The sequence below is a fragment of the Aquarana catesbeiana genome, linkage group LG01 (genome assembly GCF_042186555.1).
Source record: "Aquarana catesbeiana isolate 2022-GZ linkage group LG01, ASM4218655v1, whole genome shotgun sequence".
Lineage (NCBI taxonomy): Eukaryota > Metazoa > Chordata > Amphibia > Anura > Ranidae > Aquarana > Aquarana catesbeiana.
This window is the reverse complement of record NC_133324.1, coordinates 811,743,578-811,768,125: the sequence shown is the minus strand read 5'-3', so window position 1 is coordinate 811,768,125 and position 24,548 is coordinate 811,743,578. Positions and strand designations below refer to the sequence as shown.

General features: G+C 40.4%; 1 protein-coding gene across 1 annotated transcript in view; it reads right to left on the bottom strand.

Moving 5' to 3' along the window:
* Window positions 1–7,149, bottom strand: part of MSR1 (macrophage scavenger receptor 1) — a 64,541-nt gene extending 57,392 nt beyond the window's left edge. Inside the window, exons 1-3 of the mRNA XM_073608231.1 lie at window positions 6,996–7,149; window positions 4,144–4,257; window positions 2,117–2,224 (exon numbers count right to left, since the gene is read on the bottom strand). Coding sequence (XP_073464332.1) covers window positions 2,117–2,224; window positions 4,144–4,249 — 214 coding nt within the window. The 5' untranslated portion in view covers window positions 4,250–4,257; window positions 6,996–7,149. The remainder of the gene's footprint in view (window positions 1–2,116; window positions 2,225–4,143; window positions 4,258–6,995) is intronic.
* Window positions 7,150–24,548: the final 17,399 nt, after the last annotated feature.

Here is a 24,548-nt window from a genome sequence, read left to right as displayed (position 1 = left end):
ACCCCCCATGCTGTTTGTTAGACAATGGTGGCAACATGGTGTTGATTTACATAACCAATCACATGCAAGGCAAATAAGAGAAATTAATTTTTACTTGCACATGATTGGATGATGGAAGTCAGCAGAGCTTTCCCTCATTTACTAAGCTCTGAAGCAACTGCACGTGCAGAGTACACAGTCTATTTGTCTTTAAAGGAGTTGTAAAACCTCCTGTGCTGCAGCTGCCCCTCAGAGTCCCCCTTTTTCTTACCTTAACCCGATCGATCCAGCAACGGGTATGAGCACAGCAGCTCCAGCTGCTGTCTCGGGTCCTCATTGGATAGATTGATATCAGCAGGAGCCATTGGCTCCCGCTGCTGTCAATCAAATCCAGTGACACAGAAGCCGGGGGCAGGGCTGAGTCCTGCTTTCTGTGTCAATGGACGCAGCAGCAGGACTCGGGAGCGCACCCACAGGAGTGCCCCCATGGAAAGTGTCTCTCTGTAGGGGCACTTGATGAGGAGGAGGAGCAAGGAGGGCCACCGGTTAACCCCAGAAGAGGATTGGGGCCGCTCTGTGCAAAACCCCTGCACAGAGCAGGTAAGTATGACATGTTTGTTATGTAAAAAAAAAAAAAAAAAAAAAACCTTTACAATCACTTTAATAAATCAACATAACACATGACAGGACAAATGGGGCACTTCACAGTACAGGTGAATGGGATCTGGTGACTTTATTACAACAAGAATCACTTCCACAAGAAAGCTGACAGCTCGACATGAGAAGGCGAAAGGGTTTAAGTGACCTGTGCCCAGATGGTGCACACTAAAGTATTTACATATTTTAAAGATGCAGTAAAGCAGCTTAAAACAAGCCCTATTCTACCTCTGTGTCTATAAGCATTGTGGTGAAATTAATTTTCAAGGTTGAAAATGCAGGCAGTGGGTTTTACTATGAGAACAGTATTCTGGCAAGGTGAAGAATGAATTACTTCACTTGGATAAAAATGTGTGTTTCCACACTTGGGACAGACAATTTAGAGACGGAGATGGAGAAAAGGGAAAATTAATCCCTTTCAGTGTGTTGGATTCTGATGATAAGGAGCAAAAGTGCTGTAGGATTCAGACAGATTTACTGAGGAGGATAGGAATGACAAAATGGTTACAATAGATTTACTAAGGAAGATAGGAATGACAAGTGAAAAAAAAATAATAAGTTGTGAAAAAGTCTCTGACAAGCTGTTAATGTGTTCAGCAATAAAGAAGTTCATGAGTACTAGAAGGATAGTTTGCTCAAGTGGAAATCCTCTACACAGCTCAGTCCCTGTGTGCAGGCTAAGCTAAGCTTGCCAAAAGAGTGTTTGCCTTATAGTGCAACATTTACTGCCTGCCTTTGAAACAGGGTGAAATGGCATAGGGTGAGCTGGAAGCAATGTGTCTGTAATTAACATGAAATAATATATTTGCTCAGTCAAAAGGATTCTGTCTTTTTAAATCTACATGTTCTTTGTCAGGTTTGTCCAGAATCTTGCCCTAAAGTGTTTCATATGTATGACTATAATCTGGGTTATTTATGTCTCTATTTTCACTATTTATATTATGACCAAGGTCATTACCATAGCATCACCCTAGGCATTGGCAAATATTACCTGCACACACATCTTAAAGTAGAATTCCAGATAAAACCTAAATAGTCTTAAAAAAATGCTTCTTTCCCCCCTCCCAACGACCATACTAACTAGCCTGTGTAGAAAAGGGTGTACTGTATATACTTACCTATTTTCAGCCCACCCCAGTCCAGTCACATGATCCCACTTGTCAGACAGTGATGGCGTCAGGGGAGAGGAGAGAGTGCCCAACAATGGCTGTGAAAGCTGGGACCAATGACATCACTCATAGGCTCCAATGGTGCAATCATTGTAGTCGGTCCCTTCTCTTTCCTACAACCACCACTGGCTGACAGAGGGGGTCCAAATCACGTGACTACAATGGAGCATGCACAAAATAGGTAAGTATATACATCTTTTTTTACACAGGTTAGTCAGTTAGGCTTTAGCTGGAATTCTACTTTAAGCTTCAATTGGGATAACCAACAAGGAATTTTAATGTTTATTTCTGCAGTTATGTCTGCACTGTACCTTTTAGCCTGAGAGTAGCTACTAGAAGACCAAGTACAATGATATAAAGTAAAACAATGGCAGCAATCACACATTTCAGTTTCCTTTCATTTTTTGGTGTAGTTATACCTGAAATTAAAAAAGAGTGTAGAGTCAAATGATTTAAATATATATCCATCCTTATACACATGTAACAAGAGAAGGTTGGAAGTCAATCTGGGCACCGAAGAACAATTATTTTTTTCACTTTTTCAGTCAAATTTGAGAAAACACCACTATTTGTTTGTTATGTATCTCCATTCAAAAAGCAAACCTAAAAATAATTTAAAAAATATTTCTTACCTTTTAGATGTTTCTCTGGAGAATGCCTCTGGGCAGACTGCAAGTTACTGTGAATATAGTTCCCATATTAACATACAATCCCAAAAGCCCAGCTTCAGGATGGAGTAGACCAGGTTAATGTGTATGGTATGAAAACTCTAATAAACATATTTTCATAAAAAAAAAAAGAAAAGCCCAGCTTTTAGAACTATAACCCTTTGTTAGGACAGATGGTTCAGATCTAGTTTAACCACTTGCCGCCCACGCTATAGCCAAAAGAAGGGAGACTCGGCTGATCAGAGATCGGGTAAAGGGCCAATCATAGCAGGCTTTTGATCAGCTGTCAGCTGACAGCTGATCACGGAAATAAACAGGTGCTGGTTATTGTTTTTTTTCCCTTCACGCTGTCAGCGTTAAGGTAAAAGAAGCCGCAGATTCTTTATAAGGAACTTCTGTCTCCTTAGCACTCAAATGTGCCACATATCAGTGCCCACTAGTGCCACATATCAGTGCCCACCAGTGTCACCTATCAGTGCCCACCAGTGCCACCTATCAGTGCCCATTGGTGCTGCCAATAAGCGCCTCATCATCAGTGCTGCCTATCAGTGATGCCTAATAGCACCCATCAGTGCCACCTATCAGTGCCGTCTATCAATGCCCATCAGTACAGCCTCATCAGTGTCTCCTGAACAATGCCTACCAGTGTCACCTCATCAGTGCCCATCAGTACCACCTATCAATGCCCATCAGTGCAGCCTATCAGTGCACATCAGTGCAGCCTCATCAGTGCCCATCAGTGAAGGAGACAAATTACCTGTTTGCAAAATGTTATAACAAAATATGAAAACCCTTTTTTTTTTGTTTTTTTAGCAAAAAATAAAAAAACCCAGTAGTGATTAAATACTACCAAACAAAAGCTCTATTTGTGTGAAAAAAATGTTAAAAAATTCATATGGGTACAGTGTAGCATGACCTCGCAATTGTCATTCAAAATGTGAGAGCGCTGAAAGCTGAAAAATGGCCTGGACAGGAAGGGAGTATAAGTGTCCAGTAAGCAAGTGGTTAAAATTGATAATGAGATCTCCCAGAACAGTACAGAATTATTTATGGTAAAAACTAAGGGGTAGATTTACCAAAGGTATATAGACTGTGCACTTTGCAAAGTGCAGTTGCAATCTGCAAGTGCAGTTGCTCCAGAGCTTAGTAAATAAGGTAAAGCTTTACTTTTCAAAGAATACCCAATCAAGTGCAAGGAAAATTAAAAAGTCAGAAGAGCTTCTGCTCGTTTATAAAGCTCTGAAGCAACTGCTCTTCCAAAGTGCACACACTATTTGCCTTTAGTAGATCAACCCCTAACTTTATAGCCCCTCTTAAACATTGTATATAATAAGGAGAGCTAAGCAGAATTTTCAGTTTTAGAGTTTTCAGAAAAGGGCAGGTAAAAAGGTAGGCACCGGTTTCTAAATATTGTGTTTACCATAAAGTAGTTGTTATCCCAATTTGGTTGTAAAAGTGGAAATATACTTTAACTTAGCTGTCCAATTTCAATATGATCCCTCAAGATTCAGCAGACATTAGAAAAATTCTGCCAGAGAGATAAAAAGCAAACATATTCTACTTTGAAATTGTTTTTTAAATATTTGGGGAAAAAAAATTGCTTTTAACTCATTAAATGAGTTAAGAAACTCAAGAAGACTATATTTTGTTAAAACAGCACAAATATTTACCAGATGGAAGAAGGGACTTCTGTGACACATTATCCAACTGATCCTCAATTGGGTCAAGGCAAGTAACGCCTTCATTATTTTCATATGTTTTTGACCACCTTGCCATATAGATCACTGTAAAATATAACACAATTTACAAGTATTGTGCAGTTGCATATTCCCGAAGTATAATTCTATCTTCCTTAAAACCACTTAAGAACCAGCCTCGTTTTGGATTTTAGGTGTTTACATGTTTAAAACAGTTTTTTTTGCTAGAAAATTACTTAGAACCCCCAAACATTATATATTGTTTTTTTTTCTAATACCCTTGAGAATAAAATGGTGGTCAATGCAATACTTTTTTTTGCACCGTATTTGCGCAGCGGTCTTATAAGCGCACTTTTTTTTGGAAAAAATTCACTTTTTTGAATAAAAAAATTAGACAACAGTAAAGTTAGCCCAATTTTTTTTATATTGTGAAATATAATGTTACGCTGAGTAAATTGATACCCAACATGTCACGCTTCAAAATTGCACCTGCTCGTGGAATGGGGTCAAACTTTTACCCTTAAAAATCTCCATAGGCGACGTTTAAAAACTTCTACAGGTTGCATGTTTTGCGTTACAGAGGAGGTCTAGAGCTAGAATTATTGCTCTTGCTCTACCAGTTGTGGTGACATCTCACATGTGTGGTTTGACCACCGTTTTCATATGCGGGTACTACTCACGTATGCATTCGCTTCTGCGCTCAAGCTCGTAGGGACAGGGCACTTTAAATTTTTTTTTTTCTTATTTATTTTCTTTTTTTTAATTTTTATTTTTTCACTGTTTTTTAAAAAAAATTGGATCAATTTTATTCCTATTACAAGGAATGTAAACATCCCTTGTAATAGAAAAAAGCATGACAGGTCCTCTTAAATATGAGATCTGGGGTCAAAAAGTCCTCAGATCTCATATTTGGACTTTAATGCAAAAAAAAAAAAAAAAGTCGTTTGAAAAAATGACAAAAAAAAATGTGCCTTTAAGACAAATAGGCGGAGCTGACATCATGACGTCGCTTCCGCCCTCCTTTGGTATGGAGACGGGTGGGGGCCATCTTAGCCTCACTCGTCTCCATACCTCAGAAGTGAGAGGACCCGATCGCCTGCGTCACTACCGACGGCTCCGGTAAGCGGCGGAGGGCACGGGAGAGCGGCGGGAGGGGGGTGGCACCTCTCCCGCTGCTGATAACGGTGATCTCGCTGTGAACCCACCGCAGAGACCACCATTATCGTACATTATCATGCTAAGAGGCATGGTGAGTATTTTGCAGATCTCATTTGTTGCCACAATTGTTTGGAAAATAAAAAAAAATAAATAAAATTTATTTTTCTTTTCTTTTTTCAATATTTAAAACCTTGTGACAAAAAAATGAGACCTGCAAAATACTAACCATGCCTCTTATTAAATTCCTTGGGGTGTCTACTTTCTGAAAAGGGGTCATGTGGGCGAGTTTTGTGCTATCTTGGCATTTCAAGGGCTTCAAAACTGTGATAGGTAGTGAGGAAGTGAAATGAGTAATGTATGCCCTTATAAAGCCTGAAGGCTGTGATTGGTTTTCAGCACCTGTACGCAGCTAAGCTCCCAAAAAGTCTCACACATATAGTATTCCCATACTCAAGAGAAGTAGCAGAATGTATTTTAAGTTGTAATTTTACATATACTTATGGCATGAGTAAGCGAAATATCATTTAAGTGACAACTTAAATACATTTTTGTAATTTTCCAGAAACTTGTAGCAAAAAATAAAATATTCAATGGGCTCAACATGCCTCTCATCAAATTCCTTGGGGTTTGTACTGCCCTGGCATTTTAGCACCTCAAGAAATGTGATAGGCAGTCAGAAAGTAAAAGTTGCATAAGTCCCAGTATTTACACCATAGTTTGTAGACGCTATAACTTTTGCTCAAACCAATCAATATACGCTTACTGGGATTTTTTTTTTACCAAAGACATGTAGCTGAATATATTTTTGGCCTAAATTTATGACAAAATATTTTTTTTTTGTTTTATAATAAAAAGTAGAAAATTTTGGTTTTTTTTGTTTTTTTTTAAATGTCTGCCTTTTTTTGTTTATATCGCAAAAAATAAAAATACCAGTGGTTATCAAATACCACCAAAAGAAAGCTCTAATTGTATGACGAAAAGGACGTTTTGGGTACAGCGTTGCATGACCACGCAATTACCAGTTAAAGTAGCACAGTGCCGAATAGCAAAAAAAGGCCTGGTCAGGAAGGGGGTAAAACCTTCCAGAGGTCAAGTGATTAAATATCAAAATTGATTCAGCAGAAAATGTTGTGTTTTATTTGATGACTTTTTAAATACTGAAAAATTAAACCTAAACATGATCTGTAAAGCACTGCAAAGAAGTCAATATGAACAGGGTATAACAAAAACTACAGTGAACTTATAGAATTGTAATATAAGGACTGTAGGCTTAACATTTGAGGGGATACAAATGAGGTATTTTTCATTGTCATTACTGTACTCTACACTTTGAACTTCTGCCAGCTATGACTATTTAATCTGCTCTCTGCCCTCTCTATTCCTTTAATAAGAAAGCAAACTCTATAGAGACATTTATTAAGTCAAGCACAGACCACACAACAAATATGAATGGCTCTCTTTTGATGCAGCATTGACTGTGATGGCTGTTTTATGTAAGCAACATCATGCAGTCTCATTAAAAATAAGTATATAGGTAATTAAAAATGTGCACTAAGGCTGTGTGAGTATCATGAATAAAAAGAAAATAAAAAGTTCCTTCAGCTTGTTGCTTATTTAGATTAATAGAAGCTAAATTAAAACTTTTATCAAATTATTAGTAGTCTCACCTTTATTTCACGCTGAAATAGGATGAAGTAGTGAAGTAACGTTCCTAGATTTCCATATGAAACTAGGATTTCAAATGAGACTTCTTTCCTTTAATAAAGAATGCTGACTCATATTGTCATCTGACAGAGCATTAGTGGTCTGTACACTTACTATGTAAGCAAACTACAGGCACCTTCCTTGCAGTGTCTTGAAAAAGTATTCACACCCCTTGAAATTTTTATTGGGATTTTATGTGATTGAACAACACAAAGTGGCACATAATTATGAAGTGGAAGGAAAATGATAAATGGTTTTCAAATGTTTTTACAAATAAATATCTGAAGATTGTGGCGTACATTTGTATTCAGCCCCCCTGAGTCAATACTTTGAAGAACCACCTTTCGCTGCAATTAAAGCTGCAAGTCTTTTTGGGGATGTCTCTACCAGCTTTGCACATCTAGAGAGTGATATTTTTGCCCATTATTCTTTGCAAAATAGCTCAAGCTCTGTCAGATTGGATGGAGAGCCCCTCTGAACAGCAATTTTCAAATCTTGGAACAGATTCTCAATTGAATTTATGTCTGGACTTTGACTGGGCCATTCTAACACATGAATATGCTTTGATCAAAACCATTCCATTGTAGCTCTGGCTGTATATTTAGGGTCATTGTCCTGCTGGAAGGTGAACCTCCAGCCCCAGTCTCAAGTCTTTGCAGACTCTTAATAGTTTTCTTCTAAGATTGTCCTGTATTTGGCTCAATTTATCTTCCAATCAACTCTGGCCAGCTTCCCTGTCCCTGCTGAAGAAAAGCATCATCACAACATGATGCTGCCACCATGTTTTACAGTGGGAATGGTGTGTTCAGGGTGATGGTTCAGTGTTAGTTTTCTGTCACACATAGCATTTTGCTTTTAGGCCAAAAAGTTACATTTTGGTCTCATCTGACCAGAACACCTTTTTTCTACGTTTGCTGTGTCTCCCCCCATGGCTTCTCACAAACTGCAAAAATGACTTCTTATGGCTTTCTTTCAACAATTGCTTTATTCTTGCCACTCTTCCATAAAGACCAGATTTGTGGAGTGCACGACCAATAGTAGTCCTGTGGACAGATTCTCCCACCTGAGCTGTGGATCTCTGCAGCTCCTCCAGAGCTACCATGGGCCTCTTGGCTGCTTCTCTAATTAATGCTCTCCTTGCCCGGCCTGTCAGTTTGGGTGGATGGCCATGTCTTAGTAGGTTTGCATTTGTGCCATACTCTTTCCATTTTGATGGATTATGATGGATTAAACAGTGCTCCGTAAGATGTTCAAAGCTTGGGATAATTTTTTATAACCTAACCCAGCTTCAAACTTATCCACAACTTTATCCCTGACCTGTCTGGTGTGTTCCTTGGCCTTCATGATGCTGTTTGTTCTTTAATTATGTTTCTCTAACAAACCTCTGAGGGCTTCATAGATCAGCTGCATTTATGCTGAGATTAAATTACACACAGGTGGACTCTATTTACCTATCAGGCGACTTGTGAAGACAACTGGTTCCACTAGATTTTAGTTAGGGGTATCAGAGTAAAGGGGCTGAATACAAATGCACGCCACTCTTTTCAGATATTTATTTGTAAAAATTTTGAAAACTATTTATCATTTTCCTTCCACTTCACATGAATGTGCCACTTTGTGTTGGTCTATTACATAAAATCCCAAATAAAATACATTTATGTTTTTGGTTGTAAAATGACAAAATGTGGAAAATGTCAAGGAGTATGAATACTTTTTCAAGACACTAAAAGAAAAATGTAGGCTCTGATTGGTGACCTCTCACTTTCTTCACTGGCCCTAATTATATAAAATATCAAGAGTTTTGACTTGACTGGCTGTATATTTGTTGCAGGCCAGGACTCAGAATGTATTAAAAAAGCCAGAGACCAATAAACAACTTACATTTGCAGAAGAAAATCAAAAAAGGTTAAAGGATAAGTTCAACTTTTTTTTCCCCCTAAATTCCAGCTCCCCTATAAACCAATATACCATCAGCCTCATTGCTCTTGTGTAAGCAAACCGATTTCACCTTCAGGCCCCATTCACATTTAGCATAGTGGAAGCACACATTTTTATGGCACATTTTTACTGTGACATGCATAGGGCAGCCTGTTGATTTTAGTGAGTTGTCTTACCTGTGGCAAACTAGCTCATGCATTTTTCGCTCATTTTTTCACATGGCAAAATGTGTGTTTGCTTCTGTGTTTGGTGTGCTGTTAACAAGAAACTCAAATCAGAAGCTCATACCATAGCCAAAGAGATCACGGACCATCAAGTCACTGCTCCACTCTCCTGGCTTGGTATTTTACACAAAAATACTAAATCAGATGAAGATTTTCTCGTTAAAACTAAATTAGACAAATTCAAGAGAGATCTGGATGATTTTAATCTGGATCGGGTATTCAATTGGAAACAAAAATCCACCACTGACCACAGACGCTCCTTCCCTCCCCCTTCCCTTCCTCCCTCTGCACTTCCCCACACCACTCGTCCACAGCCCCGTCTTCCACCACCCTCCCAATAATCATATCCTCCTCCCCTCATGGGGATCCCCATTACTAAAACCTTTTCCCCATGGCCCACATCCTGTGCTAATACACACATAAGACCTAAACCCCCCTCCAATAAAACCAACAATTTATTAGCTGTTCTTAATAAATTTTACAATAGACCCTCCTACAGGAAATAAGGTACCAACTTCGCCACTACCACTAACACATCCATTCCCCCACCAGACTCATGGCCCCTCATCTGAAGTCACACCTTCAACCAAACATGATGAAGTTGCTGACCTACCTAACCAAAATTCCCTCAGTAATACTACAGATGAATTTATGGAGACTCAATCTGGAAATATTGTGGATCTTCCCTCTGGTATCTACCCCCCAAGATCCAGCAAGAGAGACAATCCAGATCCTCTTGTTTTGGGGTTACCTTCCCTCCCATCCCATCCACATCCACACTTTCAGTTCCATGTTCCTCCTTGCCCTCCAATCCCTCTTTTTTAGTGCACAGTCCTCCTCTAGCCAACCGGAGAAAAAGAAAACTTACCGGAGAGGCTGTAGAGGAGGACGAGGCAACAAATCTAGAGATAAACACCAAAACTTTGCAAACTATGAAGATCTTCAATCTATCCTCCCTCGAACTCCCCACTGCCGATAAAAGCTTACTTAATAGGGGACTCAATTTTGCCCAATAAATAAACCCAACCCTTTCCTTCTATTCAAGGACCTGAATAGATACATCCACAAGCTCACTTTAAAAAGGTTCTTTCACGCCAAACAGAGCAAACCCACTGTTAATGACGCAGCCCCATCTAACCCCCTTATCCTCTAATCATTTTGAATACGATGGTGATCTAATAGACGTTCTAGAATCCCTTACTGAGGATGAGGATACACTTAGCCTCTTCACTCAGCATTTGGCCACTTCACCACCCATCATACATTCATCATTCAAACCCAAGTCAGTTTTTTATCCTGCACAGTCCAAGGGCCCTTACCTGGAAAGCTTTTATAGGGTTGTGGATGCAGACTTCCTTAAGCTCTGCCAGTCATCTTCCTCTATACCTCCCCATGTACACAACCTTTTTTCAATTTTTAAAACCTTGTGACAAAATATGAGACCTGCAAAATACTAACCATGCCCCTTATTAAATTCCTTGGGGTGTCTACTTTCTGAAAAGGGGTCATGTGGGCGAGTTTTGTGCTATCTTGGCATTTCAAGGGCTTCAAAACTGTGATAGGTAGTGAGGAAGTGAAATGAGTAATGTATGTCCTTTTAAAGCCTGAAGGCTGTGATTGGTTTTCAGCACCTGTACGCAGCTAAGCTCCCAAAAAGTCTCACACATATAGTATTCCCATACTCAAGAGAAGTAGCAGAATGTATTTTAAGTTGTAATTTTACATATACTTATGGCATGAGTAAGCAATATATCATTTAAGTGACAACTTAAATACATTTTTGTAATTTTCCAGAAACTTGTAGCAAAAAATAAAATATTCAATGGGCTCAACATGCCTCTCAGCAAATTCCTTGGGGTTTTTACTTTCCAAAAAGGGGTCATTTAGGGGGGTTTTTACTGCCCTGGCATTTTAGCACCTCAAGAAATGTGATAGGCAGTCAGAAAGTAAAAGTTGCATAAGTCCCAGTATATACACCATAGTTTGTAGACGCTATAACTTTTTTGCTCAAACCAATCAATATACGCTTACTGGGATTTTTTTTTACCAAAGACATGTAGCTGAATATATTTTTGGCCTAAATTTATGACAAAATATTTTTTATTTGTTTTATAATAAAGGCTGGGTTCACACTGCTGCGGTGTCAGACATCGTATGTGATTTGCAGCGCACTGCTGTTCACATCACATGCGATGTCTGTGCTGTGCGATATCAGCCATACAGATAGTATGGCTGATATCGCGCCGCATTCGGTCCAAACTCGTACAGGACCCTTTTTTTGTTCGGACCAGAATCGGATCGCATGGGTGTTCACACCTATGCGATCCCATACATGTCCGAATTGTCAGTTCGCAGTGCGATATGCGGGCTGAACTGGGGGTGTCATTAACATTGTATGACACTCCCCAGCAGTTCGCATATGGCAGTGTGAACTGCCGTGCGAGTTGGTGTGATGCGAAAACCCGCAGTAAATTCGCTGCGTTGCCGCACCGCAGCAGTGTGAACCCAGCCAAAAAGTAGAAAATTTTGTTTTTTTTTGTTTTTTTTTTTAAATGTCTGCCTTTTTTTGTTTATATCGCAAAAAATAAAAATACCAGTGGTGATTAAATACCACCAAAAGAAAGCTCTAATTGTATGACGAAAATGACGTTTTGGGTACAGCGTTGCTTGACCACGCAATTACCAGTTAAAGTAGCACAGTGCCGAATAGCAAAAAAAGGCCTCGTCAGGAAGGGGGTAAAACCTTCCAGAGGTCAAGTGATTAAATATCAAAATTGATTCAGCAGAAAATGTTGTGTTTTATTTGATGACTTTTTAAATACTGAAAAATTAAACCTAAACATGATCTGTAAAGCACTGCAAAGAAGTCAATATGAACAGGGTATAACAAAAACTACAGTGAACTTATAGAATTGTAATATAAGGACTGTAGGCTTAACATTTGAGGGGATACAAATGAGGTATTTTTCATTGTCATTACTGTACTCTACACTTTGAACTTCTGCCAGCTATGACTATTTAATCTGCTCTCTGCCCTCTCTATTCCTTTAATAAGGAAAGCAAACTCTATAGAGACATTTATTAAGTCAAGCACAGACCACACAACAAATATGAATGGCTCTCTTTTGATGCAGCATTGACTGTGATGGCTGTCTTATGTAAGCAACATTATGCAGTCTCATTAAAAATAAGTATATAGGTAATTAAAAATGTGCACTAAGGCTGTGTGAGTATCATGAATAAAAAGAAAATAAAAAGTTCCTTCAGCTTGTTGCTTATTTAGATTAATAGAAGCTAAATTATAACTTTTATCAAATTATTAGTAGTCTCACCTTTATTTCACGCTGAAATAGGATGAAGTAGTGAAGTAACGTTCCTAGATTTCCATATGAAACTAGGATTTCAAATGAGACTTCTTTCCTTTAATAAAGAATGCTGACTCATATTGTCATCTGACAGAGCATTAGTGGTCTGTACACTTACTATGTAAGCAAACTACAGGCACCTTCCTTACAGTGCCTTGAAAAAGTATTCACCCCTCTTGAAATTTTCCACATTTTGTCATGTTACAACCAAAAGCATAAATGTATTTTATTGGGATTTTATGTGATTGAACAACACAAAGTGGCACATAATTATGAAGTGGAAGGAAAATGATAAATGGTTTTCAAATGTTTTTACAAATAAATATCTGAAAATTGTGGCGTACATTTGTATTCAGCCCCCCTGAGTCAATACTTTGAAGAACTACCTTTCGCTGCAATTAAAGCTGCAAGTCTTTTTGGGGATGTCTCTACCAGCTTTGCACATCTAGAGAGTGATATTTTTACCCATTATTCTTTTCAAAATAGCTCAAGCTCTGTCAGATTGGATGGAGAGCCCCTCTGAACAGCAATTTTCAAATCTTGGAACAGATTCTCAATTGAATTTAGGTCTGGACTTTGACTGGGCCATTCTAACACATGAATATGCTTTGATCTAAACCATTCCATTGTAGCTCTGGCTGTATATTTAGGGTCATTGTCCTGCTGGAAGGTGAACCTCCAGCCCCAGTCTCAAGTCTTTGCAGACTCTTAATAGTTTTCTTCTAAGATTGTCCTGTATTTGGCTCAATTTATCTTCCAATCAACTCTGGCCAGCTTCCCTGTCCCTGCTCAAGAAAAGCATCATCACAACATGATGCTGCCACCATGTTTTACAGTGGGAATGGTGTGTTCAGGGTGATGTGCAGTGTTAGTTTTCTGTCACACATAGCATTTTGCTTTTAGGCCAAAAAGTTACATTTTGGTCTCATCTGACCAGAACACCTTTTTTCTACGTTTGCTGTGTCTCCCCCCATGGCTTCTCACAAACTGCAAAAATGACTTCTTATAGCTTTCTTTCAACAATTGCTTTATTCTTGCCACTCTTCCATAAAGACCAGATTTGTGGAGTGCACGACCAATAGTTGTCCTGTGGACAGATTCTCCCCCCTGAGCTGTGGATCTCTGCAGCTCCTCCAGAGCTACCATGGGCCTCTTGGCTGCTTCTCTAATTAATGCTCTCCTTGCCCGGCCTGTCAGTTTGGGTGGATGGCCATGTCTTAGTAGGTTTGCATTTGTGCCATACTCTTTCCATTCTGATGGATTATGATGGATTAAACAGTGCTCCGTAAGATGTTCAAAGCTTGGGATAATTTTTTATAACCTAACCCAGCTTCAAACTTATCCACAACTTTATCCCCGACTGACCTGTCTGGTGTGTTCCTTGGCCTTCATGATGCTGTTTGTTCTTTAATTATGTTTCTCTAACAAACCTCTGAGGGCTTCATAGATCAGCTGCATTTATGCTGAGATTAAATTACACACAGGTGGACTCTATTTACCTATTAGGTGACTTGTGAAGACAATTGGTTCCACTAGATTTTAGTTAGGGGTATCAGAGTAAAGGGGCTGAATACAAATGCACACCACACTTTTCAGATATTTATTTGTAAAAATTTTGAAAACTATTTATCATTTTCCTTCCACTTCACATGGATGTGCCACTTTGTGTTGGTCTATTACATAAAATCCCAAATAAAATACATTTATGTTTTTGGTTGTAAAATGACAAAATGTGGAAAATGTCAAGGAGTATGAATACTTTTTCAAGACACTAAAAGAAAAATGTAGGCTCTGATTGGTGACCTCTCACTTTCTTCACTGGCCCTAATTATATAAAATATCAAGAGTTTTGACTTGACTGGCTGTATATTTATTGCAGGCCAAGACTCAGAATGTATTAAAAAAGCCAGAGACCAATAAACAACTTACATTTGCAGAAGAAAATCAAAAAAGGTTAAAGGATAAGTTCAACTTTTTTTTCCCCCTAAATTCCAGCTCCCCTATAAACCAATATACCATCAGCCTCATTGCTCTTGTGTAAGCAAACCGATTTCACCTTCAGGCCCCATTCACATTTAGCATAGTGGAAGCGCACATTTTTATGGCACATTTTTACTGTGACATGCATAGGGCAGCCTGTTGATTTTAGTGAGTTGTCTTACCTGTGGCAAACTAGCTCATGCATTTTTCGCTCATTTTTTCACATGGCAAAGTATGTGTTTGCTTCTGTGTTTGGTGTGCTGTTAACAAGAAACTCAAATCAGAAGCTCATACCATAGCCAAAGAGATCACGGACCATCAAGTCACTGCTCCACTCTCCTGGCTTGGTATTTTACACAAAAATACTAAATCAGATGAAGATTTTCTGGTTAAAACTAAATTAGGCAAATTCAAGAGAGATCTGGATGATTTTAATCTGGATCGGGTATTCAATTGGAAACAAAAATCCACCACTGACCACAGACGCTCCTTCCCTCCCCCTTCCCTTCCTCCCTCTGCACTTCCCCACACCACTCGTCCACAGCCCCGTCTTCCACCACCATCCCATCAATCATATCGTCCTCCCTTCATGGGGATCTCCATTACTAAAACCTTTTCCCAGTGGCCCACATCCTGTGCTAATACACACATAAGACCTAAACCCCCCTCCAATAAAACCAACAATTTATTAGCTGTTCTTAATAAATTTTACAATAGACCCTCCTACAGGAAATAGGGTACCAACCCCGCCACTACCACTAACACATCCATTCCCCACCAGACTCATGGCCCCTCATCTGAAGTCACACCTTCAACCAAACATGATGAAGTTGCTGACCTACCTAACCAAAATTCCCTCAGTAATACTACAGATGAATTTATGGAGACTCAATCTGGAAATATTGTGGATCTTCCCTCTGGTATCTACCCCCCAAGATCCAGCAAGAGAGACAATCCAGATCCTCTTGTTTTGGGGTTACCTTCCCTCCCATCCCATCCACATCCACACTTTCAGTTCCATGTTCCTCCTTGCCCTCCAATCCCTCTTTTTTAGTGCACAGTCCTCCTCTAGCCAACTGGAGAAAAAGAAAACTTACCGGAGAGGCTGTAGAGGAGGACGAGGCAACAAATCTAGAGATAAACACACCAAAACTCCGCAAACTATGAAGATCTTCAATCTATCCTCCCTCGAACTCCCCACTGCCGATAAAAGCTTACTTAATAGGGGACTCAATTTTGCCCCAATAAATAAGTCCAACCCTTTCCTTCTATTCAAGGACCTGAATAGATACATCCGCAATCTCATTTTAAAAAGGTTCTTTCACGCCAAACAGAGCAAACCCACTGTGAATGACGCAGCCCCATCTAACCCCCTTTATCCTCTAATCATTTTGAATACGATGGTGATCTAATAGACGTTCTAGAATCCCTTACTGAGGATGAGGATACACTTAGCCTCTTCCCTCAGCATTTGGCCACTTCACCACCCATCATACATTCATCATTCAAACCCAAGTCAGTTTTTTATCCTGCACAGTCCAAGGGCCCTTACCTGGAAAGCTTTTATAGGGTTGTGAATGCAGACTTCCTTAAGCTCTGCCAGTCATCTTCCTCTATACCTCCCCATGTACACAACCTTTCTGTTATTGAAACTCGAGCCCTAGAATCTCTCATCCAAACCACTGACGTTATTATCAAAACTGCCGACAAGGGGGGTGGTATAGTCGTACAAAATAAAGCTGACTATATGAAAGAGGCCCACAGACTCCTCTCAGATCAAACCAACTACCATAAGCTTCGTAAAGATCCTACCAGCAATTTTTCTACTGAGGCCCACTGTCTCATTCAGTCAGCTTTTGATAAAGGAGTGATCAACAAAATGGAACCCTCTTTTTTTCGGAAAATTTTTTATCAGGTTCCCTACTTTTATCACCTGCCAAATGTACACAAAAGTCTTACATCCCCCCCTGGCAGACCCATTGTGGCTGCCATAGACAGCGTCACCACTGGGTTTAGTCAATACATTGACCTATTTCTACAACCCATAGTTCAACAGTTGCCCTCATACATTAGGGATGGCACTCACCTCTTAGAACTTTTAGCGCCCTACAGATGGGAGCCCACATACATGTGGCTCTCCCTTGACGTCGCCTCCCTTTATACCTCCATCCCCCACAATTTTGGCCTAATGGCCCTAGAATGTTTTTTTGCTCAGGAACCCCTCATTAATCCCAGACAAGTTGCCTTCATTTTGAAGGCCACAAAATTCTGTCTAACCCACAATTATTTTTCTTTTGATGATGAATTTTTTCTACAGATCCAAGGGACTGCTATGGGAGCCAATTTTGCTCCATCCTATGCAAACCTAGACATGGGGTATTGGGAAAAAAACTTCATTTGGCACAACAACCCCTACTCACCCAATCTCGTTTTTTTGGATGTTATATCGATGATATAATAATCATCTGGGATGGTCCCCCCAACCTCATTGCTCTTTTTGTTGATCATTGCAACCACAACCCGTACGGACTAACATTCACCCATGTCTCAGACCCAACCAACCTGGCCTTCCTCGATTTGGAATTAGGCCACATAGGTGAGAATACAATAGCAAAAAACGACACTAAACCCACGGCAGGTAACTCCTTTTTACACTATACCAGCTGCCATTATCCAAAATGGATCAAGAATATACCTAAAGGACAATTTTGTCGCCTAAGAAACAACTGCACTTTGGATAGCAACTATGCCTCATCTAGTATTTCACTCAAACAAAAATTTGCTGACAAAGAATACCCCAAAGAGCTGGTAGATGAAGCACGTGCTCTGTATGCAAAAGGAAAACCCACCAAACTAGAAAAAGATAAAATAGATCATTCTACTAGATTCATCACCACTTTCCACTTCCAATACAAAAAAATGGAGAACATTTTGAACAAACATTGGGATATCTTGTTACAAGATCCCCTCCTAAAAACTACCCTCCCCCCAGTACCAAAAGTTACATACCGAAAAGCTCCCAACCTAAAAAGCAAAATTGCCCCCAGCAAAATTAAAACAACTAATACATCTACCAACCCCACAGTTCTTATACCTTTAGTTGGTATGTACCAGTGCAAAAAAATCTGATGTAAAACCTGCTCTTTCATCGAACATGGTCAAAAATCATTTCTCTCTAAAAGAAAAACCTACATGTTAGATCAATTTTACAATTGCTCTTCTGACTTTGTGGTATATGGCCTCACATGCCCTTGCGGCCTAATTTATGTTGGTCGAATGATCTGCCCCCTTAGACAAGGCTTCGGCCAACACCGCAGGTTGATTGAGGGTGGCAAGGACGTGCACAGCGTTCCCTGACATTTCGCTGAGCACCATAAAAAATCCACCATTGGCCTAAAAGTTTGGGTGATTGAGCAAATTTCCAAATCACTCACTGCAGCTGAGCGTTTTAAAAACCTGTGCGCGAGAGAGACATTCTGGATCTACACTCTAGATGTCCTCTCGCCCGGTGGTTTAAACGAGGCTATTGAAATCGCCACAGTGTTATAACTTGTTACCGTACTATAGTTATCTATTATTAGCCTGGATGTTTACATTGATCTCTTATTCACCCATTCTCTGCCATTTTTTCACTACAGGTATCTTTTTTCACACATTATGTTTTAATATATGGGGGGAGCTGATTCGGTCCCTTCCAGTAAGTATTGGCATGCCCCCATCACCCCCCTCCCCCCTTTCCTCCCCCTTTCCCTCCCTATCCCCCCTTCCTTCCCCCTCCCATCTTTCTTTCCCCCTTCTTTTCCTTCCCCACCCTCCCTCCCTTTCTTCTTTTTTTCTTTTCTCCCTCTTCCCCCCCTTCCCCCCCCATACCCCCTCCCCCTTCCCCCATTCCCCTTCTCCCCTCCCAACCCCTTCCCCTTCCCTCCCCCCCCATTCTCCTCTCCCCTCCCCTTTCTCCTCTCCCATCATACAGTGACTATTACCTATATATATTGTCTCATATATATTTGTTATATATATATATATATATTCCCTTACATTCCCCACTATGCTCCATGTAAAACATATTGTGTAATATATTATATAATAATATATTCACCCCCTCTTCCCCGTTTTTAAACATTAATATATGGATTCTCTAACCCCATCCCTTATCTTTCTACCATTTCTCATTTATTTAATGTACCCCACACATATTTATACCCTACTATATATATATATATATATATATATATATATATATATATATATATATATATATATATATATATATATATTTTTTTTTTTTTTTTTTTAATTATTTTTATATTTTATTATTTTTTGACTGGTGGTCCATGTATTCATTGGATAATGATATTTATTATAAATGTTAATTATCTCCCTATTTTAATTTATTTTATTAAACTGCATTTTACTTATTTAAATGCTTACTTATTTCTCATGCATTTTTTTCCATCAAGTATTTCTTTGCCATGTTTATCTCATTGTTTCCTGATATGCTGATTATCCTCCAGCCCCTTTGTGCCTACAATGTGTTAAACCTAGTGTGTATTTATCTGGCCCCTCCCCCTGTTAAGACTATAAAACTTTGCCTAGACCCACACACCCCATGCTTGACAAAGGAGTGGTGCTATGCCGACCATCCATAGCCTGTATACTCGGAAACGCGTCGCACATTGGTGACGTCACGGCTCCGCATCACACTTTGCTGTGCGTGCCAAGCCTCTTTCTGGTTCCCTCTCCACGGCCGTGCTACCAGAGGAGACTGACAACATCACAGCACTGTTTGTGACAGGACCCGGCGTCCTCCTTCCCTCTCCACTGGAACCCACACATGCCTGGATGCTTCTACATACCATCACATCTCAGTTCTGTGTGCCAAGGAGAAGAACCGCTGTGCCCCACCACCTCACATCATCCTATGTGGATTCGCCAGCCGTTTGTGGACATGCTGAAGCTTGCAGTCCCTCTCCTCTCATCCAGAGACATGACTGAATGCAGATATGCTATCTTCCATGTGAGTGGATATAATTTTTTATAATAAATGTTTATTGATACAAACTCAGAGGCACCCCATTTTCCTTGTTTTTTGAAAGTGAGGCTAGAAGCACTCGTGGAGTGCAGTGTGGGGGATGGTCTATGTGGACAGCTTTACCCCAGATGCCTGCATACATGTGCCTGTTTTAATCAACAACCATGTGAGTTGCTAAATGTTGTACCTTCATTAAATGTAACCATATCGCTACACTTAGAGGCACATCTCTTCTCTTTTATACTCAGTTGTGACATGATGCTACAATGCTACTTGTATATCAAGACATCACTTGTTTATTAAGTAAAAACTTATTTAAAAAAATGTGCTTGTCTTGAAACACTCTCAAACCAAGTTACTCTCAATCCAAGGTTTTGCTGTATTGACAAAATGAAAAAAAAATGCTCTGGGAGGGGAGAGGGTTTTTTTTTTTTGAGTAAAAGGCCAGGGACTCAAATGGTTAACATCCCTTTAATTCAGTTCAGGGATATTGTAGGAAATATAGAATCTTCTTCTTGGCAATAAAGATTATGTACTGAAGCTGAAGCCTTTTATATCTAAATGTAAAAAATGAATTAGCATACATCTTCTTTAACTGCTTGCCAAGCAGTCGCCGTCATTATACAGCGGCAAGTTGGCTCTCCTGCGTGAATCATTGCAGCTGTACGTCGGCTCGCACAGGTGCAGTTGCTATGGGAGCGTGCCCGCGGGTCGAGCAGACTCGATGTCCACCAGCGACCCACAATCGCCTAATACAGAGGCACAACGAGGATCTGCCTTTGTAAACAAGGCAAATCCCCGTTCTGACAGGGGACATGACAGAGATCTACTGTACCCAGTCAACGGGAACAGTGATCTCTGTCATGTCCCTGGCAGCCCATCCCCCCTACAGTTAGAACACACCTAGGGAACACAGGTAACCCCTTGATCGCTCCCTACTGTTAAACCCTTTCCTGCCAGTGTCATTTTTACATTGATCAATGCATTTTTATAGCACTGATCAATGTAATAACGTCACTGGTCCCCAAAAAGTGTCATTTGGGGTCAGATTTGTCCGCTGCAATGTCGCAGTGCCACTAAAAATCTCATATCGCCGCCATTACTAGTAAAAACAATAAAAAATAAATAAAAGTCCCTAAATCTATCCCATAGTTTTTTGACGCAATAACTTTTACACAAACCAATCAATATACACCTATTGGGCTTTTTTTTACAAAAAATATGTAGAAGAATATATATTGGCCTAAACTGATGAATAAATTTGTTTTTTTATGTAAATTTTTTTTTGGATATGCATTATAGCAAAAAGTTAAAAGTGGTTGCTCTTTGTTTGTTTATAGAGCAAAAAATCCAAACTGCAGAGATGATCAAATACCACCAAAAGAAAGCTCTATTTGTGGGAAAAAAAGGATGTCAGTTTTGTTTAGGTACAGCATTGCACGACCGTGCAATTGTTAGTTAAAGTGACACGGTGCTGTATCGCAAAAAACGGCCTGATCATTAAGGGGGCAAATCCTTCCAGGGCTGAAGTGGTTAAACTACTCTCACTATTACTAGAAGCATATTTTACTAGTCTTTTAATGTAGCCCTGGCAGAAAAGGGAAGACAAATGAGCAAATCTCAAAATAGAACCTGAAAAAATCTAAAGCAACCAACATTTTTATACATAAAATTAGCTTCTGATAATATAGCTCTACATGCACGTAAACCTGTTTTTAGTCATCTGCTTTAGAATTTCAAGGTATATTTTTAAATTAAACTAAATTATTTACAAGGTAATAATTGGCCTTATGTGGGTAAAACAGATGATATGTAACATTACTCTCACTGCATGTTTTGAATCCTATATTAAAGACATGCTTTCCTACCAAGCATTTGATGACATTTATTCTAGGGTCACCTTGGTCAGAATAAAAACTAGAATACATATAGTTCTAAAGGTAAAACCTAAATCAGGGTCTTGTATGTTACCATCCTAATTAACGTGTGATGCTTCCTCTGATTTTGAAAACAATCATATAACACATTATTAGGTTTGTTGTCTTATTTTGACATGGCTTATGGATCTTTGTTGTTTAACCACATAAGGACCGGAAGGATTTGCCCCCTTAATGACCAGGCAATTTTTTGCGAAATGGCATTGTGTCACTTTAACTGACAATTGCTCGGTTGTGTGACGTTGTACCCAAACAAAATGTAAGTCCTTTTTTTTCCCACAAATAGAGCTTTCTTTTGGTGGTATTTGATCACCTCTGTGGTTTTTATTTTTTGTGCAATAAACACAAAAAGAACAACAATTTAAAGAAAAATATATTTTTTTTTACTTTTTGCTATAATAATATCCAAAAAAATAAATAAAAATAGTCTTAATCAGTTTAGGCCAATATGCATTCTTCCACATATTTATGGTAAAAAATGGAAATAAGCATATATTGATTGGTTTGCACAAAAGTTATAGCACCTACAAAATGAGAGATAGATTTATGGCATTTTTATTATTGTTATTTTTTTTTTTTTACTAGTAATGGCGGCAATCTGCAATTTTTATCAGAACTGCGACATTGCGGCAGACAGATTGGACACTTTTGACACTTTTTTGGGACCTGTGACATTTATACAGTGATCAGAGCTAAAAATAGCCACTGATTACTGTATAAATGTCACTGGCAGGGAAGGGGTTAACACCAGTGGATGATCAAGAGGTTAAGTGTTCCCTAGGGAGGTGTTTCTAACAGTGGGGGGGGAGTGTACTGACTGGAGTAGGAGAAAGATTGCTGTTCCTGATCACTAGTAACAGCAAATCTCTCTTTGCTCACCTGTCAGAATGGGGATCTGTTTGTTTACATACACAGATCCCCGTTCTGGCTCTTTGTGGAGCTTTCACGGGTGATCGGCAGACATCGCAGCCGCCGGCCACGCGCATCAGCTCTGGTGTCGCAGAGCACCCTATGTCTTTTAGAGCGGCCAAGGTACACCTACACCGATTTACACAGCTGTGCCAACCTGCCGCAGTATAATGACGGTGGCTGGTCGACAAGCGGTTAACCACTTACCGTCCGGGCCATAGCCAAAAAATGATTACAGCGCGGTCGGATAAATCTGGGAGGGCATACTATAATGTCCTCCCAGAATCGCATCTCCTGTGCGCCCCCTGGGGCGCGCACCCGGGAATGTCCATGACCATCGGGTCTCCCAGACCCAGCTAATCACGGATCAGGGTAAAGGGCCAATGACAGCAACTCTTTACCACATGATCGTCCTGTCCAATGAAGGAGTTATCACTTGTAAACAAACCAGAGCGTGTTTGGATGTCTCCTCCTCTCTCCTCATGCCGATCAATACAGCATGTGAGGAGGGAGCCAGTGCAGTAGAGCTGGGGTCTGGATCTGAAGTGCCCACAGTGCTGATCTGTGCCCATCCCTGGCTCATCCATCCATCCCTGGCTCATCCATACACATTCATGCTCAGCCATGCTCCATCCCTGGCTCATCTATCCTCATTCGTGCTCTATCCTGGCTCATCCATCCACATTCATGCTCATCCATGCTTCATGCCTGGCTCATCCATCCTCATTGATGCTCCATCCCTGGCTCATTCATGCTCCATCCCTGGATCATCCATCCTCATTCATGCTCTATCCATGGCTCATCCATCCACATTCATGATCCATCCCTGGCCCATCCATCCACATTCATGCTCATCCATGCTCCATCCCTGGCTCATCCATCCACATTCATCCCCATCCATGGCTCATCCATGCTCATACATGGCTCATTCATGCCACATCAGTGATCATCTGTGCCACATCCATAACACATCAGTGATCATCTGTGCCACATCCATGCCACATCAGTGATCATCTGTACCACATCCATGCCACATCAGTGATCATCCGTGCCACATATATGCCACATCAGTGCTCATCTGTGCTACATCCATGCCACATCAGTGCTCATCCGTGCCACATCCATGCCACATCAGTGCTCATCCGTGCCACATCCATGCCACATCAGTGCTCACCCATGCCACATCCATGCCACATCAGTGCCCATCCGTGCCACATCCATACCACATCAGTGATCATCTGTGCCACATCAGTGATCATCCGTGCCACATCCATGCCACATCAGTGCTAATCCATGCCACATCAGTGCTCATTCGTTCCACATTCATGCCACATCAGTGCTCATCCGTGTCACATCCATGCCACATCAGTTATCATCCATGCCACATCACTGATCATCTGTGCCACATCCATGCTACATCAGTGCTCATCCATGCCACATCCATGCCACATCAGTGCTCATCCATGCCACATGAGTGATCATCCGTGGCACATCCGTGGCACATCAGTGCTCATCCGTGCCACATCAGTGATCATCTGTGCCACTTCAGTGATCATCTGTGCCACATCAATGATCATCCATGCCACATTCATGCCACATCAGTAATCATCTGTGCCACATCCTTGACACATCAGTGATCATCCGTGCCACATCCATGTCACATCCATGTCACATCAGTGATCATCCATGCCACATCCATGCGACATCAGTGATCATCTGTGCAACATCGATGCCACATCAGTGCTCACCCATGCCACAACCATGCCACATCTGTGCTCATCCATGCCACATCAGTGATCATCCGTGGCACACCCATGCCACATCAGTGATCATCTGTGCCACATCCATGCCACATCAGTGATCATCTGTGCCACATCCCTGACACATCAGTGCTCATCCGTGCCACATCAGTGATCATCCGTGCCACATCCATGCCACATCAGTGATCATCTGTGCCACATCCCTGACACATCAGTGCCACATCAGTGATCATCCATGTCACATCAGTGATCATCTGTGCCACATCCATGCCACATCATTGATCATCCATGCCACATCCATGCGACATCAGTGATCATCTGTGCAACATTGATGCCACATCAGTGCTCACCCATGCCACAACCATGCCACA